The sequence below is a fragment of the Heptranchias perlo genome, chromosome 15 (genome assembly GCF_035084215.1).
Source record: "Heptranchias perlo isolate sHepPer1 chromosome 15, sHepPer1.hap1, whole genome shotgun sequence".
Lineage (NCBI taxonomy): Eukaryota > Metazoa > Chordata > Chondrichthyes > Hexanchiformes > Hexanchidae > Heptranchias > Heptranchias perlo.
Genome location: NC_090339.1, coordinates 54,106,332 through 54,120,431, shown reverse-complemented (window position 1 = coordinate 54,120,431; position 14,100 = coordinate 54,106,332). Strand labels below are relative to the sequence as shown.

General features: G+C 39.7%; 1 protein-coding gene across 3 annotated transcripts; it reads right to left on the bottom strand.

Moving 5' to 3' along the window:
* Positions 1 to 273: 273 nt before the first annotated feature.
* Positions 274 to 12,201, bottom strand: nkap (NFKB activating protein). 3 transcript variants are annotated; one of them, XM_067997246.1, is made up of 10 exons: positions 12,100 to 12,201; positions 9,728 to 10,138; positions 9,388 to 9,468; positions 8,874 to 8,959; positions 6,709 to 6,828; positions 5,981 to 6,023; positions 3,738 to 3,847; positions 3,377 to 3,455; positions 2,422 to 2,571; positions 274 to 867 (listed from the first exon to the last, which is right to left on the bottom strand). In XM_067997246.1, exons 2-10 carry the CDS (start codon positions 10,087 to 10,089, stop codon positions 693 to 695), a joined length of 1,206 nt encoding a protein of 401 aa, XP_067853347.1. In that variant the 5' UTR covers positions 10,090 to 10,138; positions 12,100 to 12,201; the 3' UTR covers positions 274 to 692. The 3 variants fall into 3 exon arrangements, with proteins under 3 accessions (XP_067853347.1, XP_067853348.1, XP_067853346.1); XM_067997247.1 differs by having other exon boundaries at positions 12,091 to 12,177; XM_067997245.1 differs by having other exon boundaries at positions 11,937 to 12,164.
* Positions 12,202 to 14,100: the final 1,899 nt, after the last annotated feature.

Below are 14,100 nucleotides of genomic sequence, written 5' to 3'. Positions count from 1 at the left end.
GACCTCATCCCTCTTTCTACCTATGTACAGACCATGACCGTTGACGGTTCACCCTCCCCCCTCAGAATGTTCTGCAGCCGCTCAGTGACATCTTTGACCCTGGCACCAGGGAAGTAACATACCATCTGGAATCACGCCTGCGGCCGCAGAAATATCAGTCTGTTCCCCTAACTATTGAATCCCCCATCACTATTTGAATCCCCCATCACTATTGCTCTCTTGACACTTCCTATTGGAGTGTAATACAAATGAAAAGTAATTTGTCACACCACAAAATATATTAATAATTTTAATACCATAATTTTACAGCAAGTTAGCACTAAACTGAAATTGTTTTATAAAAATTTAGAAAGGTGATAGGAAATTAAGGTTTCAAGTATGCAATATTAACATTCAATTTGAACCAACTACTGTAACAAAAACAGAAGAAATTTATAACATCCAAAGCTGAGTTATACACCAAGATTTTAAAAAGAAAAATGATAAATGCTGAAAATAGAGATAAAAACAGAAAATGGTAGAAATCCACAGCAGGTCATTTGGCTTCTGAAAGGGAAATATTTCAACATTACAGGTCTCCCAATGCAACACAAACTCTTCTCTTTCAGATGCTGATCGACCCCCTGTGCATTGCCACCATTTCCTGTTTTTAAACAAGATTTTATAGAGGCTATTAAAAAAAAATCAAATCTCTATTTTTCCTCCTTGCCCTTAGTCTTTCTGTGTACCATCTCCCTGAAGCCAGACAGGATCTTGTTCTCCCTCTTTTGTCGCTCCTCTTTGTTAAATGAAGCTAAAGCTCTCTTCTCATCTGCACTGTAAATTTGGTTCTCTTTACGGAGACGCACGGCCTCCATACGTCGATGTCTGGGACACGAAAAAATCAAACTCACAATCAGAAGTTAAACACAAACAACAAATCATCAGGATCATTCATGGACTAAAATGAATAGCATCACAAGAATCTAACCATATCTGTGTGTAATTTTTAAATAAGTCATTTAAAAAGATTCCTCCAAGTTTTCGAGGTGTTGTAATTTTCTTATATTTTCAAATCTCCACCTTCTGGCTTGCTGATGTTTATTTTTATGCTCCAGTCTTTTGTCTGATATTTTAAACAATTGAGTTAGTTACAGGTTTTTACAAGTTAACCAATGATTTACAATTCAGCGCACCATGTCCTCTACACACAAACAGAAGGTTTTTTTGTTTTAATTATATCTATTTTAGATCATACCAAACAACATCCAGTGTCTTTGGACAGAAGGCACAGCACAGGCTAAAGGCTTGCGAATTCAAGGTCCTAAAACATTGTACAATACAGCAGTATTTCTCTACCTAAATCAGCTGTAAGAGTACAGATTGGTATTTGTAAAGCAGGTCACTCCGTGCATAGTCGGCATCCATATACTACACATCTGTCGTCCTACTGACATTCAACTGAAGGCATTTAAATTTACAGCTTATTTTAACCAAAGTTTACAGCACCTTCAATAAACATCAGGAGGAAAAAAAAAATCAGCGCAGTAGCAGTTGGTTATTGCTTTGCTAATTTAAGTGAATCCAGCGGAAAGCTGCTGCCAAGAGGTTTGACCCTTCAGATGCCCATGAGGAGGTTTGCACGACACCCATTTTTTAAAAAAAACTTGTTTCCCTCCTTTATCCAATTCTCTCCCTCTCCTGCTTGCTGTGGTGCAGTTTCATGGGCACAGGGTATCCTTCCCTACCTCCAAGTGACCACTCACTGAGCGAGGCAGTGAGTGCCTGCAGCTATTTGACCACAAGGGGGCATTACAACCAAACCCAATCCTGGTCTCACCCAACATTTGTACATGTGCACTCCCAGTTGAATTGCAATCAGGAGCACAAACCCTGGAATAATTTGCTATCCCTAAGCAGAAGCACTGGAGGTCACCTAAAGCCCCCAACCCCACCCCGCCCATCGCTGTCCTGGCTGAGATCAGCTAGGAACTGAGGATTCAACCTGGGATCTTTCTGACCTGTATGGCTTAGCTACTCACTGCCTTAACCAGCTGAATCATTGGTTTTCATTTAATAACTTGGTTACTCTACAGTTCACTTACAAAGCTCTACACCAACCCCTCAGTTGCAGAAGAATTTGAACAAATCAAGTCCTAAAAATAAAAAAAATTGCCATTTTCACACTGATTTCATGCCTTTAGCTCTGCGAATTTGGCACCAAAATCTTAATACTGAGCAGCTGGCTCTCACCAGGTAAACTCCCACTGGGTCAGTTTTATTCCTGTTTGCCACTGCACAATACTGAAAATGCAAAGCCTGATTGGTATCTCTACATCAGAAACTATTCTTTCTCCCTTCCTTCACCATATGTATAAAATTTAAAAAAAAACATTTAAAACACTGTCTTCAACTGGACTGGGAGAGTGAACTTATTCTTACCTGCTACCACTCATTACATAACCAGAATGTTCAAAGGAAGCAATCTGGTCACTTGTCAGACCGATTTCACCTCTTCGTGGAATACGCTTCCCAGCTTTCACATACTCAGCCATGGCAGCACCTTCACCAGGAAGCAGAGCGTGACCGTAACTAGAAGACATAGACGGTAAGTATAGGAGCAATGTAGCACACGAGGTAAAACAGACATATAATATGCCACACAATCCTCAGCTTTTCATACATCTTAAAATTGCAAGATCATAGAAAGATTTCATACACGTGTGTGTGTGTGTGTGTGTGTGTGTGTCCATATCCAGAGTAATGGAGATGTGAAATCAATTTATCAGTTGTCTAATCAGGGGATTTGGGCAACAACCTGCAAAAGTGAATCTCAAGCTGTTCACTATCATCTGAATGATGGAGTTAAATTTATGTCTTGAAAGTTCTTGCCAATAGCTCATTAAGTGCACTACTTGGTATGCTGTTGAACCATTCAGAACTGAAAGGTCTCAAGTTAGATCTCTGCTCTGTGCTGAGTCAGCTGATCTCTACTGGGACAAAAACAGAGGCATTACAAGTGGCTCTGTGTTTCTGCAAGGGAGGGGATGAGGATGGGAGAGATCCCTGCTCTGTTTAAAATGAAATCTAACATAACCTATTATTTAAATTCAAAGAGCTAACAGATTCCCCATCAATATTATTTTTAAACTTCAGGTATAAGTCCATATAATGGTGTTTTTCATATGTGGTATCCCTGTGGATAGGTCAAACAGATAAAAGCAGCATGGCTAAGATTCAACCCTGGCAGTCCACCTCCAAAGTGGGGAAGACGACAAATTTGACACAAAGAGGCAGAGGGTCAGGATTTTAAACTGGACTGTGATAGGGGGTTCATTACCTGTCATTCATCATTTGGGGGGTTGAGAGTTTACTCAAAGAAGAAAAGGTCACTCACTTTAAAGGTTTGTCATCATCTTGAGCAGAATGTTGCATTGGTGCTTCTGGTCCAACCACAGGCTCCTCATCATGTGCACCTTCACATGGAACATATAATTATAATCAATTTTTCTAGGAATGTATGCTCTTTAAAGCTATGTGACCTATTAATTAAACTGCACATTTAACATGAGCAGGCCAAGACTGAGAAAAATAAAAATCTATTTTAAAGTTCCACATATCTGGGCGATTTCCATCAGTACAATATAGAGAGTTTTTTTTTTTAAAAGCACACATTCAAAACAAATTGAAAATGACAGTTAACCAGAGAGGCACTGATGGACTTTGATTGTACCCATCTCTTCCAACTAAAAACTTACGTGTTTTTTCTACCCAGATAGCGTCATCATTTGCATTTTCTTCCTCAGATTCTTCACTGCTGGATTCAGATTCCTTCTTCTTGTTCTTTTTCACTTTCTTTGGCTTCTTCCTGTTAAATTAAACCCAGAGAATTTTTTTTTTAAATGACTACTTCGTTGGAGGCTGTCCCCAGGATAAAATTCTCTCAAATTAAAAAGACTGGGCCTGGGAGGGGTGGGGGAAAGCATAAAGTAACCTGTATCTACAGTTTTGATTACCAGAATTCATTTTACATTACTAGAAATGGGTTAATCCAGTAAAAGTTAATATTGAACCACTGAATTTGTAGCATTGTTTTCACACACACTGGTTATCCTTCCTGACCGCTTTCTTCAGCTGGGAGCACACAACAGGCAAGCAATAGGATTCATCTCACCAATCATGAATGCCATTTCACGATTTGATACAAATAGAGCCTAGTTCCATTTATCCTTCCCTGAAAAGAAGCCAGTCAGAAAATTGTTAAAAAAAAGTTAGGAGCAGGTGAATTCAAACACAAAACTGGGACAGGAGCTGATCATATGCTCTTCTAATGCAGTCCAGGAGATACCCCTAACTGTGCCACTCTTGGGACAGTGATCTAACTGTGCTGCTTTAGCTTTCTAATGTGCAGCTCTATTGCCTGTAACCCCGTGTGAGCCTGCTGTTCGGTGTACGTGCAAATTGGCTGTGACATTTAGCTTGTTCTCATGTACAGAGTAGTGATGTCACATTTACAAGTTCCCCTCCAAGTTACACACTATCCCGACTTGGAAATATATCGCCGTTCCTTCATCGTCACTGGGTCAAAATCCTGGAACTCCCTACCTAACAGCACTGTGGGAGAACCTTCACCACACGGACTGCAGTGGTTCATGAAGGCGGATCACCACCACCACCTTCTCAAGGGCAATTAGGGATGGGCAATAAATGCTGGCCTTGCCAGCAATGTCCACATCCCATGAACGAATAAAAAAGGCATCAAGGGGTATGGGGAGAGAGCGGGAATATGGTATTGAGATAGAGGATCAGCCATGACCATATTGAACGGCAGAGCAGACTCGAAGGGCCAAATGGCCTAATCCTGCTCCTATTTTCTATGTTTCTATTGCACGCCACTGGAGCAGGGCATTTACTGGCTCCAGAAAAATTGCTGGAAACCAGGAAGACCCAGTTTAAAAAAAAAACAACCTTCTTGGCTGGTGGTCTAAAAAAAAATCCAGGTTTATTTTAGTGCGGCCACCAGCTACTACGGGAGATAGGGGTCAAAGACCAACGTAAAATAACTTAGAATACCAACATTGCCAATTCCAGTTCTCACCCATTTAGTTAGCTTTTCCATTCGCAGGCCTGAGGTTATTTAACTTTTTTGGATACTGTACTTTCCAAGCAATTGATCCAAAATGAATCACTAAGAAAATACTGAAGAAATGTAATAGGCAAGTAAAATTATGATTCAATGGAGTAGTATGATGTGGGAGGACTCTCATGAATCGCTGTACAGCAAGATTACAATCTCTGCGAGGCTACATGGAGAGAGCTGAAAAAACATCTGTCACTTCCACTCTTCACAAATAGATCTGGAAATGTGGCCTAGCAGGTGGTCAGATCCTGGCTGGGAAATAGTGCCTGTCACAGGGAAACCTAACAAAAGGGAGAAAATAAATTTTAAACATAGATTGGAGAGAAGAGAAATATGAAAAGGATGTGATACAGATACAAGTTAAGAAGTTGCGTGGTGATTCTGTAACATTTAATTACTTATTAAACTTAGGAGAGGTATTCATTTCCAATTTGCAACTGAGGTTAATGCCAAACTTTTAAAGAAACAAGGTTGCTATATCAAGTCACTTGCATTGCTCATCATCTTTCCATCTTTTAATGAAAACAGTCATACAAATAGCTCTCGTGGATGCAAATTCAAAGAAATTCTCAGGTTGTTGATCACCACAAAAATTATTTGGACTTTTAAAGATTTATAAACTTTGTCTCTGTCTTATATTAATATGCAGTTCTCACTAATATGTAAACTCATTTTCAGTTCTTCCTGCTTCTTCAATTTTTAAACTGCAACAGGAGTTATTTTACTTCAGACTGTGCAATAGCAAAAGAGAAATGCAGTAAGGGGTATTATAAATCAACAGTAAAGTAAATGCCAAACAGGTCAATTTGTATTAGATTAAGCAGATAAAAGCAAGATTCAGATACAAAATAAATGTGTTACTTTTTGTGGGATTTCTTCTTCTTCTTTTTCTTTTTGTCTTGATCTGAAAACATTAAAAATAAGAACTAAATCCAGTACAAAATTAATATAAAACACTCGAAAGTATACAAATGACAAAATATAGACTATGGGGCCGAGAGTCTTGAAATGATAACTCATCGCCTATTACATCAGAATAAATAAATCCAGTTCTATTTTCATCCAACAAGGTTAACCGTTTAATATTAAATAATATATTGCTTAGATCAATGAAGAAATTGTTGAGCTGCTTAATGCCTGCCTGCCATTCGAACAGACAGGACCATACAACTTTGAATTCCCTTGCCACGTGAAAAGGGACATAAAATCTACCTAGTAAAGGCAGCTTTGAGGCCAAGTTTTTGCAGCATTTTATTACCAACGTAATTTTCTATTGCTTTCTTGATCATCCTGCCCTGACTAAGTCACCGATTTCAATTTAAGATAAAAGTATCTGTTGTGTACTCAATTAAATCTTTATATGCATTGTTATAGTAGAAAGAACAAATTAACTTGCATTTATATAGCACCTTATGTTCCCAGGATGTCCCAAAGTGCTTCATATCCAATAACTTACTTTTAAAGTGTAGACACTATTGTAAAGAGCTTCCAAAGGAAACCAAGAATATTGAAACTATGAGAAAAGTTGTTTCTGAATCCTTAGATGAGAAAGCATGCATTTCTTATTCCTTTCAGTAGTAACATCTTACCACTTAAGTCACTTCCACTGTCAGATTCCGATTCACTTTCTTCTGAATGCTTATGTTTTTTCTTCTTTGATTTTTTCTTTTTATTCTTCTTCCTTTTTTTCTTTTTCTTCTTTTTCTCCTCTACATATAAAACATTTCAAATCATGGGATATTACATTATTCATACTTTATTTACTTGTGCTGAATGATGGCTTTGCTTTGTAGAACAAACAACGAAACCCCACAAACTCTGCATCACTGATTGGTAAAAAGATCATAGGTTGGCCCTCCTGATGAATCAATGAGTTTGATAGACTGAGAGCGATAGATTTTTGGACACTAATGGAATCAAGGGATATGGGCATAGGGCGGGAAAGCGGAGTTGAAGTCGAAGATCAGCCATGATCTTACTGAACGGCGGAGCAGGCTCGAGGGGCCATATGGCCTATTCCTTCTCCTATATCTTATGTTCTAATCCAGCGAGCAGCTGAGCCAAACAGACAAGGTCCGAGGCTTGATCTCTAGTCTCCGGTTAATTGATTTCAGTCATGGAGGTAGTAGAAACCTCACTGCCCCTAATTTAGGGAGTGAAAAATCAGTAAGTTTCTCACTCCTGATTGTTATCCTAGTGGAAGCGTACGCATGTGGCTATCAAATGAGGACAAGATCAGGCTTTGGTAAATTGTGATGCCCCAGTGATCAAGCAGCTGACATTCACTGTCAAGGCTCACATATGAATAATGATCACTTGGGCTAGGTACTGAAGGGTGCCTGGTGCCCAAGGAACTGGACCCCAACAAGGAGTCAACTCTTTTTGGCTTGGCTGATGGCACGGAAAAAGATGGGAGGGAAAGAGAGACAAGATTACGGTAGAAACAATTTGTATCGATATTTAGAGAAGAGTGACAAAGCAACATTGCAGATTCAACTAGGATATAAATTCCAAATCATAACATTAAAAAAAAAATCTATGGCAGTCTGAAGTTTGTGTTAGTGAGAATGGTGGATCACGATGCTGCCGCCAGCACCAACTCACTGGCTTCCAGAAATACTTCAATGCCTACATCATCACAGGCAGGAGCAATTAAGTGCTGGGTCCACATGCAGGAATCACGTCAATTATCTTGTTCTTCAAACTGAAACCCAAAAAGACGACACTGCCAGCAATCATGGAACAGAAATGATGAATGGTTCTCCTCCGGGGGGTGGGGGGAGAGGAAAGAGTGGGAGTTTATGGACCAGCATGTGGAGGTGTTTGTGGAACCTGTGGGAATGTTTGAAATCTCTACAATCGTGTCACGATAGTGGTGTAATATAAGTTATCAGCCTTCACAAATAAAACTCATGGCATTTCACAAAAAATTTAATCTATTCAATAAATTTAGGTTTGGGGTTCCAGGCTCTTATTTAGATAGGTCTTAATTTTAAAAATAGGCCCCAACTTTAAATATTGTAAAATTTATCAAGTTCATGCATGATTCATTTTAATCAATTCAGTCACATGAAGGCATTTTCAAACATTGTCCCAGACGCTTTGTTATGACACTTAATACCCTGTGTCACAAAAAGTGCGTTCCCAATTCCCCACGCAGCGAGTTTGGATTTCCGATAGGCTATGCATGAGGTACTTCTAGACAAGAAAGAAAAAAAAATACCAGCTCATTCCAGGTATGAACCTACCAGCAGACAGTAACATAATGGCACTCTTAAGATCTGGGAATAGTTCATATGATGGTAACTGGTGGTAGTTGAGAGACCAGGAATCAGGACTGCCAGCACTCTGGTGAATAACCATCGATATTAAGGCAGATTACCCGCTCATTTAAAAATGCACCTGGAGTTTACCGAGCTGAACAGCTGAAATGGTCTCATCAAATGCTTGCTGCCACTGGGTTGGTATGCAAAGGACAACAATCAACTTAAAAATAAATTGATGTATTCAAGCATGTTGATACATGTTCTTGGAAGCTGTGACATTAAGAATCAAGTCCACTCTTTGAGATTCTGGTTTGAGCTTTTTGAGATTTTCCCTTTTGTTAGAGATTCTCTGTCAGCTGAGGGGTTTGCGAACAGCCCAGTCTGTCTCGAATACAAAATGTGAGTTTCTCAATTATCTGTCAATTTCCACTATCCTCGATGAGAGCCCACTGTAGGTTTCCCTAAAATGCATTTGTTTATAAAGTTACCTTCTCCACTGGAATCAGAACTGCTGCTCTTCTCGGCATGCTCACCCTCGGCTTGCTCACCCTCAACCGGAGTATGTTCATCAGAACTAAGAAACAAGAAAGCAAAATTACACTTTCTTCGAAAAGAAATCTTATTTTTGTTATCTATAGACACTGTAACGCACTCAAACCTGATCATAAATTAATGGGAATTTTTCAAGTAGTTTATTTGCCCATGAAAAATTTAAATGAAGAAATAATGTGCATGTGCCATGCAGCTATTGAACAACATTCCAGCTGTATTTGTTTTAAGCAATTTTCTTGGAACTATTTTAAGTTCAATTTTTTGTGCTTTTGAACCAATAACAGCTCCTGACTTCAGGTCAGGTTTTAACAAAAACCCAAATATTTAAACAAAATTAATTAAATTCAACATTGATAAAACAAACTGCAGATAACAAAAATTAACCAGTCGACCTACAAATTGTAAAGAGTAAATGTAATTTCAACCAGTGATAGTGGCAAGGCCACTTACTCTAGTTCTGGGACCTTTGGGGACAGCCCCCAAACTTCAGGTGCTCCAAGTTCTCCAATTCGCTCTCGTTCCTTTAGGCGCCTGCAAGAAACATGCACAAAACAGTCAGTATTTGTTAAATGACTGAATTTATCATTTCAACATTTCTTAGAAACAAACCAGAGGAATAAAGCAATAACAATCGCCAGAACTGGCCACAATTGGAAGTAGAACAGATTTGAGATTTGCACTAGTCTGCAGATACTGATTAAGCAAAATGAATTAAACTAATAGAACGCATAAGTTTTCTAGACAAACCTATACATTGGGGCACTATATATTTAATTTGTTAGGGCCAGACCTGGCAATAAAGGCATCATGTCTCTGTCGGAGTAGATCTTCTTGCTCTTTTCCATAATGTTCCATATGCAGCTTGTTGTAGTGCCCATGGTGCGAATAAGAATTTTGATCTCTTGACTTTGACCTAGAACGGCTGTGGTGTACACCATTCTGATGCTTGTGTGCGCTGGACCTTTCTCTTGACTTCGATCTGGATCTCCTTAGCTTTTTGTCGATTGACGGAGATTTGCGGTGTCCTGAATGATATCTGGTACATTTTACTGGAGGACTCTGGGATCTGCTATCACTGCTGCTGTTGCTACGTCGTCTTCTCTTAGGGCTGACTGACGGACTGCCGCTCCTTGATCGACGCACTGGAGGCATTATTTATCATCAGGTTGAACGAGTGTTGCTCATTTATTTTCAATATTACCTGGAAAATAAAACATTCCAAGAATAGTGTAAGTTAATAACTTAAAATGTTCGATTACCATAAATTACCATAATTTGGGATTTTATTGTTTTCTTTAAGTTCTTGGGTAATAAAATATTACTTACAAATACAAGTTACTTTATATTGTAACAATCATTGTCAATGCAAAAATACATTATTAACTTGTTAATTTATCTGCACTGTATTACTTGTGTAACTTAGGAAAACCTTAAATAAATAGATACACTATTAAATACAAACATTTAGATTCATTTAAAGGAATGCAGGCATAATCCAAAGTGATGGTGCCTCTGGTAACTGATAAATTATTTTCATTTACAGGGCTCCTGTATACATCCTTTTTGGGCAGTTGATGAGGAATGTCTTGCCTGGATGACATCTGTTGAAGGAACCCTTTCATCAAGTACATTTCACAGAAAAGGGATCTATGTCCAGACATAGGCACTTCCAACTGAAGTCATGGATAATCATCAGGAGCAAGATCCCTGGCTAATTTTCTATCTAATCCACAGGTACTGAGGCAATGTGCAGCACACCTCCCCACCCGAGATCAGTTAACTTGGCACGGATTGAGAGTCAAACCTGGAACTTTCCTGACTTGTAGGGCTCAGTTGGTCGCTAACCATTTGGAACCTTTATTTATTTCTGTTGGGTACATTTGTTAAAATGGCAAGTACATTGGTAGACTTAAGAGTGCACAATACGCAGGAGTTAAATCAACAAAATTAAGGACTGTGCCAGGTTACACATCTGCCCAAAACTATTTTTTTTAAATTATAAAAAAGCTACGTAAACTGGTGGAGTCCTTCTTGACCTCAACCAGGTCTGTCAACTTAGAACAGTGTTAACTGAGGACACTTCAGCTGCACAATTTCACTTGTTGCCAGATTCAAGTTTCCATACTAGTATGTTGGGATAATTATCAGAATAGATTTTCAATAGCATCTAAAGGAAAGAAAGGACTTGCATTTATATAGTGCCTTTTACAACCATTTTAAAAAAGGCAGCAGATGCTGCAAAAATGTGTGCAACTTTAAACAGCACTCTCTCCATGAAGGACGATAACAATCTAGAACACACAAATAAAAATGGAAAACACTCAGCAGGTGAGGCAGCATCTGTGAAGTAAGAAACAGAGTTAACGTTTCAGGTCGACGACCTTCCATCAGAACTGGAAGATGTTAGGAGATGAACAGCTTTTAAACAAGTACAGAGCCAGGGAAACGGGGAGGGAAGGCGTGCAGAGCGTGAAAAAGGGCGATAGGGCAGGAGTGATTAAATGACAAAAGCGATGATGGTGCAACAAAGGGAAGGGAAGGGTGGAAGTTAGAAGCAAAGTTGATGAAAATTTCCAGTTCAGGACGAGAGCAGAAAGTGGCAAAGACACAATGGTCACAGTTTGCTGGTGTGAACCTCAAGCCCTATGAGGGCAGTTCTCGTTCCGCCCCTTCCCCCCCTTTTTTCCAAAAGGTAGTTTTCCAACCAGCACCAAATGCTTAACAACCAGCAAACAAACTACAAAAACAAAAATCAGGTTCAAAGTATAGAGATTTTAAATACCCCTCCCCCCCATGTGTTTGTTTTTTTTGTGTGTGTGACCAGAGTTAACTGACTTATTTAGGGGGAAGAATGCGAAGTAACAGGGGAGGGGACAACGGGGTAGAAGCACCGGGCTGAGGGACAATCAACAGAGAGAGAGCGGGCAGTGAGACAGCAGAGGGCCGCACGGCCACAGCCACCTGCCGGAGGGCTTTAAACCTGCGCGTCCTTCACTTACAGGCTTCAAACGGGAGCAAGAAAAAAAACCGCCACTTCAAATCCCCTCAGTGCGCCACTTAATTAGTTTTTTCCTGCCAAAAACGGTGTCCGATTTTACGGTGACTTTATTCGGAACTAACTTTTTAAAAATTTTATATAAAAAAAAAACACACAAAAGAAACCTTTAGGATCAAAATTGCACCGACGCCAATCGACCCAACAGCTATTTACAGTCGCACAGGAAGCGGTTGGAAAGGTCACAGGTCAACCACACCATACCCGGATGTTCCCGCCCCCCTCCTCTCTCTCCTTTCGGAGTTAATCGCGTAACAGTCAAACGCATGCGCAGAAAGCTATTTAACCACTGTGGCACGTGCTTCCTTGGAGAGTGGTGGTTCATGTGCTGTAGAAGAGGTGGAGGAAGCAGAGTGTCAACTAGGGGCAAGCTGACCATCTCTCCTCACAGGCTCAGACTGTTTTTTGTCCTTTTTTTTGTACATCCTTTCAATGCTCACCCAATACTGCCCACTTTTTTTGTACATCCTTTCAATGCTCACCTGATATTGCCCACTTTTTTTGTACATCCTTTCAATGCTCACCCAATACTGCCCACTTTTTTTGTACATCCTTTCAATGCTCACCCGATATTGCCCACTTTTTTTGTACATCCTTTCAATGCTCACCTGATATTGCCCACTTTTTTTGTACATCCTTTCAATGGTCACCCAATACTGCCCACTTTTTTTGTACATCCTTTCAATGGTCACCCAATACTGCCCACTTTTTTGTACATCCTTTCAATGGTCACCCAATACTGCCCAATTTTTTTGTACATCCTTTCAATGGTCACCCAATACTGCCCACTCTGTACATCCTTTCAATGGTCACCCAATACTGCCCAATTTTTTTGTACATCCTTTCAATAGTCACTCAATAGTGCCCTTTTTTGTATATCCTTTCAATGGTCACCCAATAAAATGCATTTGGGATTTATTATTACATGTCCTCAATAATATCGGGACTTAAAGGGTTAATGGAATGCTACCAGGGTTAACTTATGAGGACAGGTTGCATAAACTTGGTTTGTATTCCCTTGAGTTTAGAAGATTGAAGGGGTGATATAATTGAGGTGTTTAAAATGATAAAGAGATTCAATAGAGTTGATACAGATAAACTATTTCCTTTGGTGGGGGAATTCACAACAAGGGGGTGCAATCTTAAAATTAAAGCTAGGCCATCTAGGAGGGAAATCAGGAAACACTTTTTCACACAGATGGCAGTGGAAATCTGGAATTCTCTTCCCCCAAAAGGCTGTGGATGCTGGGTCAATTGGAGCTTTCAAGATTGAGATTGCTAGATTTTTGTTAGGTTAGGGTATGAAGGGATATGGATCAAAAGTAGATAAATGGAGTTGAGATACGGATCAGCCATGTTATGATTGAATGGCGGAACAGGCTCGAGGGGCTGAATGGCCTACTCCTATTCCTGTTTCATTAGCCGGTGTTACTTTTGTGAATTACCTGCCCCTGCTTCCAATTCTTCTCCCTTGCCCCATTTTTCATGCCAGTAGGTACTAGTTTGGTGCAGATGTGCTCCATTGGCCAACAAGTTACAGATTCTGGATCACATACAGAAATTGCACCAAAATTTATGCCTGTTTCTGCGCTGATGTTACTGACTGGATCTTACGCTGAAATTTCCTACGGAGCTCATTTGCCTACGCTGGAACGTAAAAGCCAGTGTAAAACAAGCGCAAATACAGCGCCACCAAGTGTTATGTATTTGCATTACAGTTGTAGATGCTATAACGACTTACCGCATGTGTCTGTATTGCAGTTTAGTGGACTTTTTTTTAATAACATCAGGAAATTTGCATGTGTGGAGTGTAAAATAGAGCATTCTGATGCTTCACAGCAGCAGTGTTGCATCAATTAGTGGTCTGACAAGAATTACCAAAACGTCCAAAATGAGAGGAAGGAAGTGTGAATCTCAGTTATGTAGGTTTTAGGGGTAATAGAAAGAAAATTACTAAGTTATGATAACTTGACATGAGCAGAATGCATCATGGGTTAATTAGTGTAAAGGGCTATAGTGAATGTGTTGACAGGCGACAGACAGAAAGAGAGGATTTGAAAGCCAGAGATATTTCTGTGCAAAGACAGAGAGCCTGAGCAAGATAAGAC